At 45.9% G+C, this 23,199-nt stretch overlaps 1 protein-coding gene and 2 long non-coding RNA genes across 5 annotated transcripts in view; 2 read left to right on the top strand and 1 right to left on the bottom strand.

The window, feature by feature from the left end:
• The first annotated feature begins 90 nt into the window (after window positions 1-90).
• Window positions 91-6,548, top strand: LOC311590393. The gene is made up of 2 exons (XR_014776859.1): window positions 91-390; window positions 2,267-6,548. It is a non-coding gene; the product is annotated as an uncharacterized lncRNA (long non-coding RNA).
• Window positions 3,632-23,199, bottom strand: part of NCEH1 (neutral cholesterol ester hydrolase 1) — a 58,281-nt gene continuing 38,713 nt past the window's right edge. For both annotated transcript variants that reach the window (XM_084769326.1, XM_084769327.1), the window contains exons 4-5: window positions 9,897-10,068; window positions 3,632-8,197 (exon numbers count right to left, since the gene is read on the bottom strand). In XM_084769326.1, the coding sequence (XP_084625452.1) occupies window positions 7,580-8,197; window positions 9,897-10,068 (790 nt within the window). In that variant the 3' untranslated portion in view covers window positions 3,632-7,579. The remainder of the gene's footprint in view (window positions 8,198-9,896; window positions 10,069-23,199) is intronic.
• On the top strand, window positions 10,085-22,843 carry LOC311590394. Of its 2 annotated transcripts, none has more exons than XR_014776860.1 (3): window positions 10,085-10,576; window positions 20,607-20,836; window positions 22,726-22,843. It is a non-coding gene; the product is annotated as an uncharacterized lncRNA (long non-coding RNA). The 2 variants fall into 2 exon arrangements; XR_014776861.1 differs by having other exon boundaries at window positions 21,393-22,843.

The following is a 23,199-nucleotide window of genomic DNA, read 5'->3' as shown; positions in this document are numbered from 1 at the left end:
TAGTAGTGTTTATACTGCATTCTGATCACTCTCTCTCTACCAGTTTTTAGCCCCTCCTATCCCACCGACCTTCCCCCTGCCCTCCCTAACAGTCACTTTCCCAAGCTCATGACTTTTTGTGACCCATTTAATCCACATAGGGTCATCTGTGTGATCATTGGATTGGAAGTGTCCATTGGAGCCCAGTGAGGCCACCAGTGGGCGTGCCACTCAAGCTAAAGACTCCCATTTATTTTCATCTATCAGTAGTAAATAGTTCAGCCGTGAGGGAGAGAGCCTTTCATCCCTGCCTGGCTGTTGAGAGACCCACTGTTTTGCATGGTCAGTGCCAGCACCCGTAGACGCCGAGTCCATGACCGCAGTGGCTGTGTAGTGCCCGGCGAGATACATGTAAGACTGGGACTATTGCCTTGGACTAACCCACAGCCAGCAAAGCTGGAACTGAGATGTGTCTCTTCCCTGTGCGCCCAAGGGCCAAGCTTTTCTCCTCAGTGTGGCCACCTCACAGCCTGCTGAGTTTCCCTGGCTGACTGCTGTCTTGACTTTTGCAGCCCACAGCCCGGCCTCCTTTGTTATTTTCAGAGGTGTTTTTTCACATCCGAGGCAGCACAGTGCAGTATATGGGGTCTGCTAACAACAGGACAAAATCACGAAGGTCCTGCTATTTCCCACTGGAATGAATAGGCCTTCAAAATACAGAAGAGCATTTTTCTCCAAGAGGATAGCAAATATATCTACCCTGAATAAAAACATGGAAATAATAAAAAAAAATTTAAGAGGCTGAAACCCTTTGGTGAGCACAGGATGAGTCACGCTTTAACAAAGGATCAGCGTGAGCCCTATTTTGTTTGTTTGGAAAACTCATTTTCTTTCAGGTACTCGGGCGAATTTAAAATTTTTCTCCACTGCAAAAACATACCTAATTTAATTTATCCTCTGAAAAAAAATATGGCATGGCTTCTTATTCATCTTTTATAAATAAAACTACTGGGAAATGTTTCCTTTTCAATTTTAAAAACAAATAGTGTATGTGTGAGGTGGTTAACGTCACTGACTCTCTGGGCGCCCTCTGCTGGTTCCTGCTGAACACTTAATTTTAATTTAAAAACATCTATTGTAGGCTTCAGTGCTTTTTTGTTTGTTTTCACAAAATAAGATTTTGAGCACTGGTAAAAAAAAAATCTGGAAAAAAAAGTCTCATAAATCAAGAATGATCAGACATATCCTAAAACTACAAATAGCAACAAGGAGGCTTACAGTGAGTTCCAGGGTAGCCTAAGCTATGGCATAGTGTGCTAGTTGGTGTGGGACAGGAAGTGGAACCCTGTCTTAAGCATAACAAGGGTCGAGGAAGGACGCAGTCAGTTGGTTGATCAAGGTGATCTTCACCTACACGGTGAGTTAGGGGTCAGAGTGGGAAAAGTGGGAAAAGGCTCTCAAAAAAGAAGAGAGCCCTGGGGTTTTAATCTTAATAATACAATGTTTGGTAAAATGGCACATCTCTGTAATTCCAGCACACTGCAGGTAGAGGCAAGAGGACCCACAGCCACACAGTGAATTAGACAGCAGCCTAGGATATATAAATACCTATTACGATTGTTAAGGAGTTAATTTTTAAAAGGGAGGAGGAAGCAGCAGGCTGGCCTGTTGGGTAAATTTACTTTGATGCCAAGCCTGACAACTTCAGCTCAATCCTGGGGACCCACATTTTGTTTTGAGACAGGGTCTCATCTCACTATTTTGGTCTAGAACTTGCTAGGTGGACCATGTTGGTCTACAATTCACAGAGATCCACCTGCCTCCCTGAGTGCTGGCATTAAAAAATGTGTGCCAACACACACACACACACACACACACACACACACACACGCACACATTTGGGAAGTGGTACCAGTTGAAACAGGCCTTTGTAAAACAAGGAAGATGATACATTAAACTGTGCTATGGAGACACAGGCTCGTCCATCATGGCAGATGAGTGTGTGAATCTGAGCTTCGTGTGGTGAAAGATTTATCACAACAGTTGCTCGTAAATCTTTCCAAGGGACTTTGTCAGCTCATTCATAGGCCACAAGGTTGGTGTCCTCGGGGTCTGGGATGTAGCTAGAAGTCTGGTTCTTGCTGAGGATGCGTGAGGCCTGTTACTGACCCCAACACTGAGAGGAGGAAAAGGCTGACTTGATTTAAATACACAAGTCAGTATTTTTACTTCTTATAAAGCATCTTTGTTTTGTAAAAATGTCTCTTCTCTTTTTGTTTTTCAACAGAGCCTCATGTAGCCCAAACTGGGCTGGAACTTGCAATATAGTCAAGAACGACATTTTACATCTGATTCTCACATCACCCTGCCTTAACTGTGTTGTTACTTTTAGGAGAAATACAGAGAATGATTATATAATGCTTACAAAATAAATTTATCTCAGCAAGTATTTTATTTTAGGACATTTTTTTTTGAAAGTACGTCGTGGGCTGAAGAGATGGCTCAGCGGTTAAGAACACTGCTTGCTCTTCCAAAGGTCCTGAGTTCAATTCCCAGAAACCACATGGTGGCTAACAACCATCTATAATGAGTTATCTGGTGCCTTCTTCTGGCCTGCAGGTATATAGGTAGGCAAAACATCGTATACATAATAAATAAATAAATATTTTAAAAAAAAGAAGAAGAAAGAATGTCATGCTATAAACAGGGCATGATGACACACACACAGCTGTAATTCCAGCCTTTAGGAGGTGGAGAAAGGACTAAGAAGTTCACAGTCATCCTCAGGTACAAAGCAAGATTGAGGCCAGCCTGGGCTACATGAGACTGTCTCAGAAAATAAGTTTGCCATGTACTGTATGCACTGATAAAATAGAAAGGACAGAAAAGTTCCCTACTCACACAGAACCTACACTGGGAAAACAAAATGAGCATTAAAAAAAAAAAGTCTATTTCAAACCCAGAGGAGAAAGAGAAAACAAGAGGAAACACAAGCCTGGAACAAAAAGCAAAGGCTGGGAGAGGCAGAAGCTTCATTGGACGTGTCCACAGTGAGCTGGCCATGGAAAATACTCCAGAGTAGGCAGGTGATGTCACCAGGACCTCTTACTGTCCAATGAGACAAAATTATGTGTTGGGCAACATGGTTGAAATGTGCGGTGAATAATTAATAAAAATAATATTTTCAATATTTGAGACTGGGTAACCTGATAGTAAAAGCAATATCCTAGATGATTGAAGAGTGGCTCCATCAGAAAACATAAGATACTTCTAAGGGGTGGTAGGCATTGGCCTTCTTGCTCATATGGGAAGGTGCCCAGGAAACCATAGTACTGAAGCCCTGGGACCATGCAGCTCTGAGGTGGGACAGTGTCCCAAGAGAAGGGTATCCTGAGACAGGAGCCCAGGAACCACACAGCTCTGGGGTGGGACAGTGTCCCAAGGGAAAGGGTATCTTGAGACATGGGAGCCCCCACAGTGACTACACAGCTCTGAGAGAGACCTCAGCAGGAGTGTGACAGCTCCCAAGGGAGGGTCTCCCCAACACTAGCTGAGCTGAGGGCCTCAGAAGCCTCAAGCGGGTTCTTTCTTTCCTTCTTCCCTTCTGGGCTTCTTGGCTTCTTTCAATAAGAGAGTCACACGAGGCAGCAAATCTCTTAAAAGTGATTTATTCGAGGGACAAATCCAGGAGTGGCTGCTTCTGCTCCCAGGAGAAGACAGCAGAGAACTGAGCAGACAGACACAGAGGTTGGTACCAAAAGTGGGGTATTGCTGTGACATGCTTGACCAATCTGTTTGTTCTAGAAATATGGACACTGGACTAGGAAAGCAGTTGAATACTTTAAGTGGGGCTTCTGGGCCATCCTAATGGAAGACAGTGGTGTAGAGAGAAATGTGGATATTACGGCAGGCCAGCACAAGAGGTTTCAGAGGGAAAAATATTAGTAAGTGGCTTAGATAGTTATTTCTGAGATACTTAGGGAAGAATGTGGCTTTTTGTCCTTGTACAAAAAGTCTGCCTGAGGCTAAATTGGAGAGGTTTTTTTTTTTTTGTTTTTTTGTTTTTGTTTTTGTTTTGTTTTGTTTTTTTGATTAATAGCATTGGCAGAGGAGATTTCAAGACACTCTAGTATTGATTGTGTTGTGTGGTTATTGGGGCCAGTTTTATGCAGATCTATGTTGAAAAGAGACAAAGTAGACAAAGGGAAATTTAAAAACGTACAGTTTGAGAAAAGGAGCACCACCAAGAGGTATAATGGAGCCTAGGCCAATGGCAAGGAGAAAAAAAGGTTTAAAGAAAAGCCTGATGCTAAATGGAATAAAGGGAGTGGTGGTTTGAGTGACAGTCATCTTCTCAAGGTGCTGGCCATGGAACCCAGGGCATGGAACCCAGGGCATGGAACCCAGGGCCTGCCACACTTGGCAGGTAATGGAGCCACACCTGACGTTCCACTGCTGCTCTCCTCTATACCATTTAAAGGCGGGAAAAAGATTTTGACTTTACCTCCAAAAGAGAGGAAAATGTGAATTATTCAGAGTTCCTAAAACTGGCATTTTCTTCCCAAACTATGAGCCAACTTGTACAGACAATTCCCGGCCAGATCACAGGCAATAAATGAAGGCATGTATCTGGAGAGCTCGCAAAGATGGAGAGAGAATGAAGGCGACAAAGGGACTTCCCACCGCATCTGATGGAACGCTTGAGTGTTGTTGCTCTTGGTTTTTTTTTTTTTTTTTTTTTTTTTACTCTTACTGGTCTTGTCTCCGTATAAGACAGCTTGGTTTCGGTTTCCTGTTTTATGAAAGAGTCTGGAATACTCAAGGAAATACTTTGAGGTCCTACAACAAGCAGTGTGGGACGATTCATCTTGACGTTCTCATGTTCATTTGTGAAGCCTCAAAGACTTGCATAATGGTGGCAAATGGATCATTTTGTGCATGGCCTTTTAATCTTTGACTTCTTGCCGATTTCCCACTGCAAAGGGGAAAGCGGATTTTATGAAGAGTTTTGGGAACAGATACATTTTTATAGGACAAGAACCCAGCATGGTACCAGCGACGTTTATTTCCGTTGGAATCTTGTTTGGAAATAAAACGGGTCCATCTGGAAGTATGCCTCGGTCTCTTCCCCTGCTGCGCTGTCTGATTCCAACCAGAGCCACTCACCCCTTTCTTTTTTTTATCCAGGCCACACCCCAAATCTTCTCCTCCTACACGAATTATAGCTACTTTTTTGTCACAGGCAGGTGGCTCTGCAAAGCCTGCCATGGGTGGGCTGTAAAGGCCCATGTCTGTCCTCCGTGCTGATGTTAGAAAAGATGAGTACAGGCTTGAAGGATCTCAGCTAAAGAAGTGTCGATAGCGAAAACAAGTTCTCAAGCGGGCTGTGTTATTCCATTTCATTCTATTTTCCTATTTCATATGTGAATGTATTATGCTTAGCTCATATCAATATTGTCCTAGTCACTTTTGTGGCTGTGTAGAGCTACGACCAAGGCAACTGTTTAAGAAGACAAAGTATGTAACTGGAGGCTGGCTTGCAGCTTCAGAGATTTAGTGCATTATCCACAGTCTTTTTTTTTTACCGAAACCTCCTGGAAAATCAAAATCAGAAGGCCTCAGCAGCTTCTCTTAGATGCAGAGGGATCTGTCACAACCTCTTTTCCTCTATCCTTGACTCTAAAGTCAGAGCCCTGCGGCCGAAGCTGGCGACTCCTGCTGCTTGCTGACGGGGTAATGGGCCTCTTGTTCAGTTACACTCGCGCCAGCTGTCTGCCTTTCACGGTTTCCTTCGCTGCTCAAGCTTTCCTTTAATTCCATTTCACAAGTTGGAAGTGTTATCTAATGTGGAATCCCTCAGTATGCCCAAGACGCCCACATTGGCAGTGAAGACCTTTTATGAAGGTAAGGCTGGGCAGTCAGAACCTTCTAGACCAGAATGGAGGGAGAAACTAAAAGGAGTAGGGCAGTGCTAGCATCTGCCCTCCACCCAGAGGGACTCCCCGAGGGTTCCTCTGGCCATTTGTGGGCAGAGATGCATACGTGTGTCCCCCCTAAGCTATTAAACTATAGATTGGGTATCCCTCATCTGAACAGCTTGGGGCCAGAGTGTTTGAGAATTTTAATTTTCTAGACTTTGGAATATTTGCATATATATATAATTGAATACCTTGAGGATAAAACCCAAATCTAATTGAGACATTCGTTTGTGCTTTTTATACACTTTATCTACATAGCCTGAGGGTAACTTTATACAATAGATTTAATAATTTTATACACAAAATAAATGTCCATGGTCTGGAGTTTTCCACTTGTGCCACCACACCAGACTCAAAATTCTAGATTTTGGAATAGTTCAGATCTGGATTAGGGATGACCAACCAGCATACTTGGATGACTATACTAGGTAAAAAGTTTCAAATTATTTTTATTTGCATATGCATATAAATATCAAAGTATTTGATCCTTACATGTCATACTACTATTATCTATATCCTCACAAACTTACATGTGCATATAACTATGGTAGTTTTCTTTTAAAAATACCTTTTATCTTAAATTTTTTATAATGTCTTTCAGAAAAACTCTGCTTATCTATACATATTAACACTAAATAACTTACAAAATAAATAATACACTATACCAAAATAGTCCCATATTCAGCTACGAGTGGAAAAAGTTGAGTTTTCAAGAATGCACTAGCCCTTCTTCCAAAAATGGACAGGACTTTCTAAGATTTTTTTTTCATAATTTTAAGCTATTACTAAGCATAATTTATTTCCTTGATTTCCCAAATATATACACACCGCGCATAGTGATTTATGCCAGGAGTATTCTTATGTAACAATAGGCTATTATTTTCCTATCTTTATTTATTTTATAATAGGAAACTTACTCTACATTTAAATACGTTTTTTTTTCTCAAAAAAATTTCCCAAGGAAACATCCAGTACATGTAGCTTCACATTTTCTTAGACTATTAGTAGAAAGTATCCTTCTAGCCCCCACTGAATTTATAGCATCTAGCTCATAAAATTAACACACTTGAGGAAGAAAAGCTTTTGAGAAGAAATCTGTCTTGCTGGAAATCCTGTCGACCATCTTGGAAGGCATAGGACATGCAGTCCCATGGGCGGCCTCCGAATGTTGACAAAACCCTGCTCTGCAGCCCATGTCAACCTCGGCCAACTGAAGAAAACTCACGTGGTTGTTTTTGGGGGAGGAGGGGGATGGTGGTTTTTGTTTGTTTGTTTGTTTGTTTGTTTTAGTTCCTCAGCATTTGCTGCCTCACCCACAGCTGGAAAAAATTCCTACTAGAAAGGACCTAAGGCTACTACTACCCTAGCTCTTCAAACTGTGGCCACTCACAGCACTCGGGCTTGGAGAAAGAACAGAGAAAAGGACCTATTTGGGGAACCAAGTTCAGATGTTTTTAAAGGTGTTAGTCAGAGTCACTTTTAAATTGCAGATTATTGCCGTGTCTACAAGGTACAGATTCCAATGCCAATGAGAAAGAAATGGCGCGGATGTTTGAAAAGTGTGGGTCTTTCCAAAGCAAACAGAGGAGGTCAAGAGCTTCGCATCGGAGGACTTTACTCCATCACAGGTTTTGATCGAGCCATTTGATATAATTATTCCGAGTCCGGATTCCAACAGAGAAGTTGGTTGGCCACCTCGTGAAAATCATACAACCATGGAAGCCATCCTCAAAGTGGTCCCAGGTCACGTTCACACCCGCGCTCTCCAAGCGCTTGGCATACATGACCCCATCATCGCGCAGGACGTCGTGCTCACACGTGAGGATGTAGGTCTTCGGGAGGCCCTGAAGCACTTCCTGGTCTGCGATGAGGGGCGAAGAGGCAGCATCCAACAGTTGGGGCATGTCCTGGATGATCCTGGCATCACCCGTGGTCTGCACGACAGGCTTGTAGTGCTTTCTGATGGACGAGGGCAACAGGGAGGGCCAGTTGAGACGAGCCCTGAAGGCTGCTGCCCTCTCGACGTCAAGGGAGGTGTGATTGTTCACAATCATTGCCTCGACAAAGTCAGAGTTGCCCTTGAAGTACTCTACCCAGTACCTCACCATGACGTGGCGCGGCAGGATGGGAGTGTTCATGTTTTGCTGATAAGAGGGTGTGTTGAAGTCCAAAGCCTGGAGCACTGGGTAGATCAGAGCCTGCAGTTTGAGTTTATTTTTCAGGCTTTCCACGTAGGAAAACTAGAACAGAAGAAACATAATATTTCATTTTGCATGGTTCCTTTTACAGAATGCTTTAAATAAATGAACATTTTTTAAAAATTTATTTTTACAATTAAATGAAGCACTCCGGATCACCATGGCCCGCCAGGCTGCTGGACACTGCCTAAGGAATGATGGCCGTTTGTGACTCACAGTTTCAAATGATTCACTGTCACATGACCTCTGAGGTCTCTAAACCCCCCAACAGCACACTGCTTGTTTCTATCTTTAGTACTTACACGCCTTGTTGCACATTACCTGTGAGTAAACTGTGGGCCTTATTTAATATTTTATTCCCTAATTGATGACAAATGGCAATGGCTTCTGGGACAAGGGGGAAAAATCACTAATCTTAGTCTTCTAGAGAAGAAGGAAAGGAAGGGAAAACACGAGGAAGGCAGGACTCCAGGTGTTAGTTACAGCTGCTCAGTAATTAGCTGGGATGGTGAGCGCATGCCCAGAGTGAGCGCGTGCCCAGAGTGAGCGCGTGCCCAGAGTGAGTGCATGCCTCGAGTGAGCTCGAAGCGAAAGGAAAATGACTGCACATCCCAGCGACCTCAGCTCGCCTGTGACCCTCCACAGGGTGACTATATTGCCCCATTTTGTAATTGCAGCATTGCAAATCTTACATGTGAAGGTTGCATCTAGTAAGAGGGCATGTTTCGCAGAAACTGAACAACTGTCGTCACTTTAGATCTCCATCTCCTAGTAAGATGCAAGTAAGAACTGTGCACGTCATCTCCCTGTATCCTTGCAACAGTCCTGTGCTTAGATGGCATTGTCCCCTCATTTCTGAGGGTCGTAGAAACAAAAAGATTTAGCCATGGACTCACACCTCTCCAAGGTGGAGCCAAAATTCTGTGCATCTTTGAGGCCTACGAGCCAGGCATGGTGGTACACACCTACAATCCCAGCACCTCCAGATGGCTAAGCCAATAGGATCAGAAGTTCTAGGCCAGTCTGGGCTACGTAGCAAGACCGTGGCTCAAAACAAAAGTAATATAAGCTGAGAGTGATGGCACAGGCCTGTAATCTCAACACTTGGGAGGTGGAGGCAGATGGACCAAAAGTTCAAGGTCTAAATTACAGAGAGAGTCTGAGTCTAACCAGGGCTACATGATACCTTAACTCAACAAAGCAAAACAAAAACACCAAATAATAATAAGCAAAACCTTGGAAAATGGCTTAGCATTTTAATTTATCTTAAAGCTCTAAGAAAACAACCACAGGAAATGAAATTTAAGTCAAAACATCCCATTTTTCTTTTTTTTTTTTTAAAAAAGATTTATTTATTTTATTTATTGTATATCAGTGCTTTATCTGCCGAAGAAGAAGGGCATCAGATCACATTACAGATGGTTGTGAGCCACCATGTGGTTGCTGGGAATTGAACTCAGGACCTCTGAAGAGCAGGTGGTGCTCTTAACCACTGAGCCATCTCTCTAGCCCCCCATTTTTCAAGTCAAACGGTATGAGGTGCCCATGCATCTTCCTGCCTTTCCACAGACACTTCGCAGTGCCCACTTCAAAAAGCCCTGTGAAAAGGCTCCGAGGCAGCCGCATGGTGTGCTAGTCACATGGTGGGCAGGCCAGCACTACGAGTTTAGAATGGGGAGTCTGCTGGACATGCTCACCCACACCTACAACCACAGACACTGCAAGGCAGTGTCGTTGTTACCTGCTGTCCCACGACAGTAGCCAAATTCCCGCCAGCACTGTCTCCAGAAATGCCGACTCTGCCAGGGTCCACCTTGTACTTGTCTAAGACTTCTGGCTGCAGGAAGTATTTTGTGGCGCGGATGACATCGTAAGTTTGCTCTGGAAAGTAAACCTGTGGAACTAGCCTGTAACTGTGGAGACAAAATTCGTGTTCTTTTTAGGACATCGCCACATCTTAATGGCCACGTGACATTTAGAGAGAAAAAGGCAGAAGCCAGAAACAGACAAGAACTTAACATAAATATAAAATATAAACCATTTGTTTCCTTGTAAATAACTAGAGTTTGTAATTTGGTGCTAACACAGTCCTTAAAAACATTTGAGCTGGCTCTCTCCGAGCTCCATTTAGCAGTCAACTTGGCACAGACCAGTGTTATGGGAGGGAGTCTCAACTTGGAGAGCGCCTCCATCAGACTGGCCTGTGAGCTCCTCTGTTGGGGTATTAGCATGCTTGTTTGATGTGGGAAGCCCCGCCCACTGTGGGCGGGGCCACTCTGGGCAGCCGTCCTGGGTTCTTATGAAGGCAAGTTAAACACCATCCAGAAGAAACAAGGTAGTGAGCACTGCCGCTCCGTCTCCTCCCCACATCTCTACCCTGACTCCCCTCAACGTGGATTGGAGCCAGGACGTGGGAGCCAAGTAAGCCTCTTCCGCCCCCATGTTGCTTTCGGTCATATTTTAACCACAGCAACAGAATCCAAGGAATTTGTGTGCACACTGGAATGCTGGTAAAATGTCTTTTTAACTGGAAAGGGAATGCTAAGTTGGCACACAGCCTCGTCCGGACCCTCTGAGACATTTCGGAGTTCCTCCTAAGGCACACGTTATAATGGCAAAGGTCTTTGTTACTTATTCTGGAAAACGTGTCAGAACCCTGATCTTGCCGAGGGCCACACTCAAGATGGTTTCCATGTGTACCTGCAGTTCAGTCTGGCTCCTCACAGCTTCTCAGTCTGCAGCCTCCTCCTGTGCTTAATTTTACTTATCCTTTGAGCCTTAGCTGGGAGGGTTGACTGTAATTCCACTTGCTTCTGGGGCTGAGGTGGCCACTCAGGGATTGATTGCCTTGGCCTGGGCACTTTGTAATCTCGGTCACTTAGGGAGTCAGAATCCTGAATCCAGAAGTCCTGCTGGGCAACACTGTGAGTTCAAGTCCAGTCTGGGATATTTAGGGAGAATGAAATGAAAATTCATAAAATGAAAAAAAAAAAAAATTAAAGGCCTGGGCTATACAGCTCTGCACAGCAAGCAGTACTTAGTGCTCCACCAACGGGAGGGGTGGTTTGCACTATTTATTCCACTAGGTGGCGACATCTCTCAAGACTGTTATCCCTGCTCTTCCCGTGTAATTTCTGATTTGAAAATAAAACCAGATACACCTCAGGAGCCAGGACATGAAACATCAGCTCTCTCCTTTCCTCTTTACATTCCATCACTGTCTCAGTTATGGTTTCTGTTGCTGTGAGGAAACATTATGAACCAAAAGCAAGCTGGGGGGTGGGGGGGGGGCGGGGAGAGGGCTTACCCACCCAGGCCAGGAACCTGGAAGCAGGAGCTGATGATGCAGAGGCCTTGGAGGGGTACTGCTCACTGGCTCACTCCCCATGGCTTGCTCAGTCGGATTTCTTATAGAACCCAGGACCACCAGCCCAGGGATGGCGCCACTCACAATGGACTGGGCCCTCCCCCATCAATCAGTAATTTTAAAAAAAATGTCTTATAGCCGGATCTTACGGAGGCATTTTTCTCAATTAAGATTCCCTCTTTTCATATAAAACCAGCCAGCATAGTCACTACTCCATGTCATAATAAACAGAATTTGTAGCTGCATAGGAGGTCAGGACAGATTTGTACCCGGATATGCATATGAATTAAGTTGAGTTTCCAGGCACTGTTCCACAAAACAGCAAAGAGTCTTTGGGTTAAAGGAAATAAAATCTGGGAAAACTGGCAGCCTACTGACTAATCCTGTCAGTTAATAACTTGCCGTGCTAATATGACAAATGATCCTGAAAGCAGATCATAATACTAACGTCTATACTGCCACTGGAGATCCACAGTCTAGTCCAGGCTGGTGATACCGGCTGGCCTGTGATCCAACTACCAGAGGCAGAGTGAGGGGACCCCAAAAGTTCAAGACTGGGCTCTAATGTGAGTTCAAGGCCAGACTGGGCCTTGTCTGTTTCAGGGAAAGAACAGGCCAGCATGTGTGGCTCCACATCCATCACTAGTACCCCTGTCTCCACGCACTCCATAATCTAACCCTGCTTTGATCTCTGGCAATCCTTTTCTTAAAGACAAGGGCTAACCTTGTAGCTCAAGCTACTGTATTCATTAGTTTTTCTCAGCCAGAAAGGACACTACTGTTGTAGAGCAGAAATGAATATACTAAAAGCACTGTTGCTTTGTTTAACATGGTAAACTTTACCTGAGAAGTCCAGCAAAGTCTGGAATGTATTTATAGACACAGAAAAGTTAGAGTCAGGAGGAAATTTATGGATGTCTTATCTAAAGAAAACAGACTGCCTGGCCTAGTGGCCCAGGCCAATGATAAAAACCTCCTTGGGACTGAAGTCAGTCAAGAGTGACTTCAAAACCAACCTGAGGAACTGCAGATGGTCCTGTCTCAAAATATACAACAGAACAAAAGCCTGGATACACAGCCCAGTGGCACAGTGCTCCCCTAGTACACAGGGGGCCCAAGAGAGGAAGGGAAGGGGGGCAGGGTGGTGGGGGGGCGGAGGGGAGGGTGTCTGCTGCCTGCCACTCAAGCTCCAACTTATGCTCCTGGAAGGTACTGGAAAAGCATGTGCCAGCATACCCAACTCAGAGCTAGAATAGTGTGTGTGTGTGTGTGTGTGTGTGTGTGTGTGTGTGTGTGTGTGCGCGCTCGCTTTCATATATGCTTTCTGCATGTGTGAGCCAAGAGTATGTGCTACAGAGATAGAATCCTAGATAAAAATGACTTTAAACCCATGCTGCCACCCCCGCCCCCATTCTAAAATATATCTGTAGTGTTCAAAAGGCTCCACACTGACCTCATTTGAACAGTAAATCCTCAAGCTAGGTTTTTGGTGTCTCAGAACCTATGTCATGATTTTGGTGGGTTAACAATATTCCTGATAGAAAATTACACATATTAACAATCTGCTTTACATAATGTCAGGAGGGTTGCACCTGTGATCCTGGCACTCGGGATACAGAGGCAGGAAGATGAGGAATTCAAGGCTAATAGTGAACCTGAGGGCAACCTGAGCTGCATGTCATAAACAGACAGAAACCATTACCCATGGAAAGCACTATCTTCCTCACCAGACTCGGTCACCTGCACACGTATGTAACTCCAGCACTGTACTTACCTGCACACATATGTAACTCCAGCACTGTGCTCACCTGCACACATATGTAACTCCAGCACTGTGCTCACCTGTACACATATGTAACTCCAGTACTGTGCTCACCTGCACACATATGTAACTCCAATACTGTGCTCACCTGCACACGTATGTAACTCCAGTACTGTGCTCACCTGCACACGTATGTAGCTCCAGTACTGTGCTCACCTGCACACATATGTAACTCCAGTACTGTGCTTGCCTGTACACATATGTAACTCCAGTACTGCACTTATCTGCACATATATGTAACTCCAGTACTGTGCTTGCCTGCACACATATGTAACTCCAGCACTGTGCTCACCTGCACACATATGTAACTCCAGTACTATGCTCACCTGCACATGTATGTAACTCCAGTACTATGTTCATCTGCACATGTATGTAACTCCAGTACTGTGCTCGCCTGCACACATATGTAACTCCAGTACTGTGCTTGCCTGTACACATATGTAACTCCAGTACTGCACTTATCTGCACACATATGTAACTCCAGCACTGTGCTCACCTGCACACATATGTAACTCCAGCACTGTGCTCACCTGCAGACATATGTAACTCCAGCACTGTGCTCACCTGCACACATATGTAACTCCAGCACTGTGCTCACCTGCACACGTATGTAACTCCAGTACTGTGCTCACCTGCACACATATGTAACTCCAGTACTATGTACATCTGCACACATATGTAACTCCAGTACTGCCACATATATAACTCCAGTACTGTGCTCACCTGCACATGTATGTAACTCCAGTACTGTGCTCACCTGCACAGGTATGTAACTCCAGTACTGTGCTCATCTGCACATGTATGTAACTCCAGTACTGTGTTCACCTGCACATGTATGTAACTCCAGTACTGTGCTCACCTGCACACGTATGTAGCTCCAGTACTGTGCTCACCTGCACACATATGTAACTCCAGTACTGTGCTTGCCTGTACACATATGTAACTCCAGCACTGTGCTCACCTGCACACATATGTAACTCCAGTACTATGCTCACCTGCACACGTATGTAACTCCAGTACTATGTTCATCTGCACATGTATGTAACTCCAGTACTGTGCTCGCCTGCACACATATGTAACTCCAGTACTGTGCTTGCCTGTATACATATGTAAGTCCAGTACTGCACTTATCTGCACACATATGTAACTCCAGCACTGTGCTCACCTGCACACATATGTAACTCCAGCACTGTGCTCACCTGCACACATATGTAACTCCAGTACTATGTACATCTGCACACATATGTAACTCCAGTACTGCCACATATGTAACTCCAGTACTGTGCTTGCCTGCACACATATGTAACTCCAGCACTGTGCTCACCTGCACATGTATGTAACTCCAGTACTGTGCTCACCTGCACACATATGTAACTCCAGTACTATGTTCATCTGCACATGTATGTAACTCCAGTACTGTGCTCGCCTGCACACATATGTAACTCCAGTACTATGTACATCTGCACACATATGTAACTCCAGTACTGTGCTCACCTGCACATGTATGTAACTCTAGTACTGTGCTCTCCTGCACACGTATGTAACTCCAGTACTGTGCTCACCTGCACATGTATGTAATTCCAGTACTGTGTTCACCTGCACACGTATGTAACTCCAGCACTGTGGTCATCTGCACACATGTAATTCCAGCACTAAGGAGGTTAGGGAGGAGGGATGCTGAGCTCCACAGCAAGCACAGGCCAGTCAGAGCTACATATGCAGTATCAAACACATGATAAATCAATCTCTCTCTCTCTTTCTCTGTCTCTCTGTCTCTCCCTCTCACTCTCTATCTCTCTGTCACACACACACACATACACACACACACACATTTTCTAAACTCTGCCTGTGCTTCACCTAATGCTGGCAGTTTTTCAAAAACACTGAGGTGTGAGCCCTGCCCCAAAATATTCTATTCCACTACTATAGAGTGAAAACCTGCATCATCTTAGAAGAAAAATCCCCAAGAAATCCCAATGCTGCCCCAGGTCAGACGCGCCAGAACCCATCGCATGCTCCCTTTCCCTCCCTCTGCCCACCAGGCCACTTCCTACTTCCACCTCCGGACACTGGCCCCCTCTTTATCTGCAGGATTTCCTCATCAAAATTCCCTACCTTTCATTTTAAATGACATTCCTTTCAATATCTGAGGGCTGGAGAGATGGCTCAGCAGTTAAGAGCACTGGCTGCTCTTCCAGAGGTCCTGAGTTCAATTCCCAGCATCCACACGGTGGCTCACAACCATCTATAATGTGATCTGACTCCTTCTTCTGGCCTGCAGGGGTACATGCAAATGAAGTACTCATACACAAATAAAATAAAAATCTTTTTTAAAAAGGGGGAGCAGGCGTGGGTGGCACATGCTGTAACCCCAGCACTAGGGAGGCAGAGGCAGGTGGATTGCCGTGAGTTTGAGGCCAGCCTAGTCTACAAAATGAATCCAGGACAGCCAAGGCTACACAGAGAAACCCTGACTCGAAACAAACAAACAAACAAAAACCCAAAACTTTCTGAGTCCCTCTCCTTTCTAGCAGCCAAGTTCTCTCACAATACACCATAACTCAGATACCTCAAATTTCTTGAGAAAAGAAAGGTCTAGAATGGTATGCTGGAGAGTTGTCCCAAGCACTGGTCTTGGCAGGTGCTTTGTCTCTTTTGCTGAGGTAATGTTTCTTGTAGGCCAAGCCAGCCTCAAACCACGCAGCTGAGGACGACCTTGAACGTCTGACCCTCCTGCTCAGTTCCTCCCGAGTGCCAGAATTACAGTGGTGTCAGCACGAAAAGCAGAATTTTACAGAATCCAAGAACTCTGCCTCCAGCGTCCACCACACTTCAATATTTATGCCGGTGACCAGGGAAAGGAGGAAATGCAGAAAGGCTGGTAAGCTGGAACAGAGCTAGTGTCCAACAAGGCTGCAACAGGCATTGTCTGTCCCTCAGAAATAGCACAGCTTGGAAGCCATACCATCGCTGTGTGCCGGAGGACAATGTTTCCTCAGGTGGTGCCAGGTGGGTGAAAGGTTGTCTGAGTCAGGAATGACATCACCTTCCTGCTGGATTCATCACAACAGAGAGAGAAGGCTCACAGCCTTTCCAGCTATGTTGGTCTCATTTTTATTTTCCCTCTCCCAAGAAAATTTTGATAAATTCATCATGGGCCCCTTAAAAGGCTTACTATCTTCCAAGTATGAAGAACCTATCTCTTCAGTAGGGGGATCCAAAATAAATTAGTAGTGGTAGCAAGCTCTCTACTGGAAAAAGACAACCCCCTGGGGCACAAAGTTCTTCTCACTGAAGGAACATGCAGCGGGGGCTGGGGATGGAGCCTGGTAGGTAGGGTGTCTGCCTACTGGGCAGGAAGCCCTTGGGGTCCACCCCCAGCACCACATAAAACCAGGCGGGGTAGCACAAGGGACCCAGGAAGCCAGGCAGGAGGGTCGGAATTATAAGGTCATCCTTAACTATTCAGCAAGTTCAAAGCCAGCTCGGGCTACAGGAGACCCTGTGTCAGGAGGAGGAGGAGCAAAAGGAGGAGGAGGAGCAAAAGAAGGAGGAGGAGAGGGAGGAGGAGGGAAGAGGAGGGAGGAGGAGGAGAAGAAGGGAGGAGGAGGGAGGAGAGGGAGGAGGAAGAGAAAGAGGAGGGAGGAGGAGGAGGGAGGGGGAGGAGGGAGGAGGAGAAGGGGAAGAAGGGATGCTGCAACAGCAGAAGCTCTGGGATCTACAGCTGTCTGTCGTCTTTTGGGAGCGGACTTTGGGTATGTACTTTGGAGAGCAGTCTTCCTTGCTGTTTCTGCTTTCAGAGCATGGAGATTAGGGCAAAGGCTTGACTGGCTGGATAAGAACAATACTCAATAAGCCAGGTGTGGTGGCTCACATGTGTAACCCCAGCACTTCGGCGGCCAAGAAGACTGCTGTGAATACGAGGCCAGCCGGTCTATGTGGTGAGCTGCAGGCTAACTTTGGCTACAGAAGAAGATCCTGTCTCAAAAAGGTGGGAGAAGGCAGATAGCTCAGTGAGTAAAGTATTTGCGGTGAATACGCAAGCAAGGAGGGCCTGGTTTTGACCCCCAGAACCCACATAACAAGCTAGGCATGGAGGTATGTGCTTCTAACGCAGGTGCAGGCAGGGTGGTCACTGGTAGCATCCTTGGGCTTATGGGCCAGCCAGCCTCATCTGCTTGGTGAGTTCTAGGCCAGTGACAGAACTATCTTGGGGAGGAGGGGTGGATACAGCTCCTGAGAAAGGACATCTGTGGTTGCGCTTTAACCTGTATAAGCATGTCCACGTGTGTCTGCAAACACACAAATACACGTGGGTGGGGATTAAAAAACATTGGATTGAAATTTGAAGGCTGCACTAAAACCTTAGAAGCTGAGTTCCAGAGGCCAGGAACAAAGTCTTTTTAAACAGTGTGAATCTCCCTATGTGCTGGTCCCAGTGTAAGACTTCCTGGGGCTCACAGCAGCTCAAAACACTTGCCTAGAAAGCACTAGGTCCTATGTTTTGGCCCCAAGACTGTGAGAAGGTAGTGTCTTCCTGGGACATATCTGTAAAGCCTGAGAGACTCTGGGTCCAGGTGCTTATCTCAACAGCCTACCCCGTACAGAGGCAAAAGTCACCCTGAGCCCCAGCCGAGGTAACCCACTGGCCTAGGCAATCCAGGGAACCGGGCGTGCGCTTCTGGCTTCCTGTCTTGGTGTAGGTGCGGAGGCTAGAGAGGGATTCACAAGGCCCAGTGTGAGCCAACAGAGCCAGGCTTCCCAGCTCACAGGTTGACTGTGAATGCAACATAGCTGTGTGCACATGTGTGTACATGTGTCTCTGGGTACAATATATGTGTACATATATATGTAAGCAGCCAGAGGGATTTGATTTAAGAAGTGATCAGTGACAACATACATTAGCTACGAATGTCTGAAAGGAGTGCTTTGCTACTTAGCTTCAGGCAACAGTATATTCTGGAGGTAGCTACGGTACCTTCTCTCTGTAGAATTAGATTTTGCGGTGCTGGCTGATGCTGGCTAGGGCGGACCTGAGTAGGCATGTGTTGAACCCATCTTCTCTGTGCTGTACTTTGGTTTTGTGTGCGGAGAGGTGCCAAGTTGGATTGATCTTCCCAGTTTTTGCTGTTGTTTACACACACACACACACACACACACACACACACACATGTGTCGAGGGGTCAGAAGCTAAGACCTTACACATTTGAAAAGAGCACTCTACTTCTGTGTCACTCAAGGGAGAAGGATAGAGAGCCAGACTGAACAGTGAGGTTACTGTGTGCTTTCTCAGCCTGCCATGCAGCCCACGGACACTGCATGGTGTCCCACGAACGCCCCGTGGCTTTGGAAGCTGGTAGCCCCAACGACCAATGAAAACAAGGCCTTGAAGCCCCCAGTGCTTATCCTTGCTGCCCATCAGCATCGTGCGTGACCGTGGTAGGAACAGGAGCTTCCAGCTCTGCAAAACTTTTAGCTCTCACCTGACATTTGGTAAAACGTTATGTGGCTTAAGGCATCCACGTGAAATGGTCTATAAAGGTAGAAAACAAATTATTTAATTAAAAGAAAAAACTTGAATGTTTTCTACAACAAAAGGGATACATGATAAATTCCTTGTAAAATTTGATATTATCCAACATTCTATATGTATTGACAACCAAGAATAGCAAGGTTTCTTATTGTGATGCTAACCTTGGTTAAGGCAGCCCACTGTTGGACTACCCAAATCAAAGCTCATAAACTGCTCTAATAAATCTTTGCATACACATTCATTCATAATATATACATATCCATTCTACAGACCTGTTCCTTTAGAGCTTCCCAACTAATAAATTATCTCATTCTGCACCTTTGAAACAGAATCTCTTGTGTCCTTTATGTCTTGGTTTTTCTTTCTTTTTCTTTTCTTTCTTTCTTTTCTTTTTTTTTCTTCTGTTGTTGTTGTTTTGTTTTGTTTTTCAGGACAGGATTTCTCTCTAGCCTTCACTGTTCTGGACTTGCTTTTTAAACCAGGCTGGCCTTGAACTCACAGTGATCCACCTGCTTCTGCCTCCTGAGTTCTAGGCTGCGCCACCACACCCAGCGTCCTTTATGTCTTATGGTCCTAGTGTTATGTTTTACTAAATAAAGCAGAGGTTAAAAGGCAGTGTACTGGAAATACCCACTTTATGAACGTAAAACAAGATGGTCCTAGGTTATATAAATAAAAATACATATGTGAATTAGATATAAGATACCTTTCACTTCTGGATACATATTGTACAATTAATATGTGATAATTGCAAAGTGCCATAGAAGGCATTTAGTAGGAGGTCCTGACTCTACCTACTTATTTGTTTATTTATTATTTATTTACCTATTTATTTTTTGGTTTTTCAAGAGAGTTTCTCTTTTTAACTTTTGCTGTCCGGGAACTCACTTTGTAGACCAACCAAGCTGGCCTTGAACTCAGAGATCCACCTGCCTCTACCTCCTGAGTGCTGGGATTAAAGCCGTGCGCCACCGGGCCTGGATTTTTACCTACTTTTAAAACTAAAGGTCTGTCCCCTGAGCCCTGCAGAGCAGCACAGGCAATGTGTGTGTGTGTGTGTGTGTGTGTGTGTGTGTGTGTGTGTGTGTGTGTGTGTGTGCGCGGACTGATTCCATCTCCTGCTGCTTACATTACATGAGGTGGTTCCGTCTCCAGCTGCCCCAGCCCGTGACTACCAGCTCCCACTGATACAATCTTCACCAAAGCAAAGCCATGACGCAACTCTCCACCCCAGATGACCCCGCTGCAGTCTTTCTGCCGACGGAAGGGGAGGCTCAGGGAGAGCCCCAGCCTCTACCACATTCCTGGACTCACAGGGTGCGCTGCCTTCACTCTGGTTTTCCTGGGTGGGCCCTTAGCAGACTCTTTCTCTCCCTCCCAAGCCCTCTCATCCTATCAATCTAGACTCCATACCCACTTTTCCTTAAGGGGCTCTGTTCTGTCATCATTTTTTATTTTCAGTTTGTTTGTTTTGTCCTTGTGTTTCTCAGAGACAGGGTCTCATGTAGCCCAGGCTGACCTCAAAGTCACAATACAGACAAGAATGACCCGAACTTCTGATTCTCCTATTTTCCTGGCTCCGGCATTAGGATTGCAGGCGTATACCACCAGACAGTGCTGGGGACCAGACCCAGGGCTGTGTGCACGCTGGGCAAGCAGCTGAGCTGTACCTCCAGCCCCCAAACATCATTTTTTTAAAAGATGCCTTTTCTGACCCTTCAATATACAGGGTCACCCAAAGACGCCTACGTCGCTGCTCACCGCCTGCCTCATCACGCTGGGTCAAGGCTTTTAGACCGTGATGGGGGGATCCAACTCTGCTACATCACCAGGACTCAACACTGCAATCGGTGCAGGAGAGAGATTAAATCAATATTCATGGAATGGAAGGAGAAGGAAAGAAGTGAGCTGGCTAAAACAACGATGCCCCCACATTAGACGTCTGCCCGTTCTCTTCAGGTAAAGCGCAGTGGTCATATGATGTTGGCTGTCCTTCAGCTAAAGCACGCGGTGAAAGGCTTTCTGTGGCCAGCCTGGGCTGCAACCCCCTTAGTATCTGCTCTGAATTCGAGGTGCGCACTGAGTAGTCTGTTGGCTGACCCACTGCCATCTGGTTGCACCACTAATCATGCAGACCTGCTCTGTATTTTAGGAGGTGTCCAGCTGTTTGACATTGTGACATGATATTGTCATCTCTAAACATATTTGATTTCTTCTACATGCATAACCATCCTGGGGCATATTTAACCCAAGGGTCGGGCACAGGCTGGACAGGCCTATGAGAACACCGGAAACCTTTTTATCCCAATTGTCTAAACTGATCCCTAGACAGGACTTCAAGGCCCTTATCCCACGTCAGCATGAGTCTGCTTAGTGTTCACACCGCGGCCTTCCATAAGGTGCTGAGAACCCAGGTAGAGGGCTGCTGATTTCTGTGCCCACGGAGGATTCCCAGCCCCTTTCTGCTTATGAGTTTAAGTGAGTTGCCTGAAGGTGCCCTGCACGGCCCCTGCAGGTTTCCCTCCCAGTGGATGAACATCTGGATGCCCGTTATCCAGCATCAGCACCACAGGACATGAAGAAGAAAGCAGCAGCTTCTGAGTCTTAGCTCTTTCTAAAAAGCTTGAAGATGCCAGGTGAGTGGCACACCCTGTAATCCCAACACTCGAGGAGGCAGAGGCAGGAGGATCTCTGTGAGTTCGAGGCCAGCCTGGTCCTCAAAGCAAGTCCAGGACAGCCAAGGCTAACACAGAGAAACCTTGTCTCTAAAGCAAAACAAAACAAAAAAGCTTGAAGACATCTGCTCTACCCTTCTGCATTCTATGATAAGCCTAGACTCTAAAGTAACATCTGTGCTACTAGACTTAAGAGGCTCCTCGGTAGAGAACGGCGCATATGTGGCAAGAGGTCAGTGTGTGTTGCCCAACGTTGATATTGAAATCGTAAGGGTCTTCAAGTAAACAAGATCCTGCAGTGAACAAGAACCCCATGGTGCCAAGGGAAACAAGCCCAACTTCCTTCCTTCTCTAGGCCTTTGAGTAACTATAGGGAACAGGAAGCACTGAAGAGGCCTGAGGCTTCGGCAACACCACGCACGTTCTAGGGCCTTGCTCTGAGGGCTTGGCTCCCTCCGTGCTCCTCTTTCCCTGGGCCGGCGCCTCAGGCCTGATGACACAGTTGTTTATGGGATGATTCCTGCACTGCGGAACTTCAGCAAGAGTCATCAGGGCTCCGGAAGGCCAGGCTGCAGGTTCGGAAAAGCCTGGGAGCTATGCAGAACAACTTTGTAGCTACATCTACACAGTGGTGCAGCCTCCTCAGCCACACTGTGCGACCCACCACAGGCTTCTGTTTGTTTGTAGGGTAGGGCTGCCTGCTGCCTCGGTACAGCAGCTCTGGCACAGGCTATACAGCAGGAGGGTTCTCCAGACCTCAGGTCTGCAGTAGGGTGAGAGGAGAGTAGACCACGAATGAGAAGAAAGCAGGGGGAAGGGAGAACTGGACGAGCCTGGGTCGTATCAGCAGTCGGTGTCTTCACTGTCTGGTCACTCGGCATTATCAGCTTCCTCCAATCCTGGCTTGATACTCAGCAAGGCACGGGGTCCTTTAGAGCTTCTAACCCTGGGTCAGTCCCACACCCACCTATGTGTGTCTATTTAGCCATTTGACCTCATGTAGGTGATTCAGCTTTTCTCTTCTGTGAAGAAAATATAAAATACATAGTGTGTGTGTGTGTTATTATTATGTGTGTGCTGGTTCATGTTCCTATGTGTGAGGAGGCTAGAAGTTTACACTGAGCGTTTTCTTTATTGTTTGCTTTTTCTTTCTTTCTTTTTTTTTTTCCCCAGGCAAAGTCCCTCAGTGAACCTGGAGCTGAGTCATTCAGTGAGACCAGCTTATCAGCAAGTCTCCAGGACCCTTCTGTCTCCTCCCCTGCCCTGGACTTACAGCATGCATGACCACATCTGGCCTTTTTGTATGTTGTGGGGGTTGGGGGGTAGGGGGGTTGGGGTGGGGGTGGAATGGCGGGGTGGTGTTAGGGATACAAGATATGAAGCTAGGTCCTCATGTTTGCACAGAAAACATTTCATCTACTGAGCCAGCTTCCTTACCCCCCCCCTTTTTTTTTTAAACAAAGGCCTTTAATCTGTAGCCCAGACTGGCCTAGAAATTATTACATAATCAGACTGGCCTTGAGCTCATAGCAATTCTTCTGTCTCTATCCAAATGCTAGGATTACAGGCATAAAGCACCATGCCATCCTGCCCTGGGTAATTTACATGAGAATTTAGAAATTTGGACTCCTCGTGCACTCATCATAC

Source organism: Acomys minous (assembly GCF_964271855.1).
Source record: "Acomys minous genome assembly, chromosome: 19".
Taxonomy (NCBI): Eukaryota; Metazoa; Chordata; class Mammalia; order Rodentia; family Muridae; genus Acomys; species Acomys minous.
The sequence above is the reverse complement of the archived record's forward strand: the minus strand, read 5'-3'. Positions and strand labels throughout refer to the sequence as shown.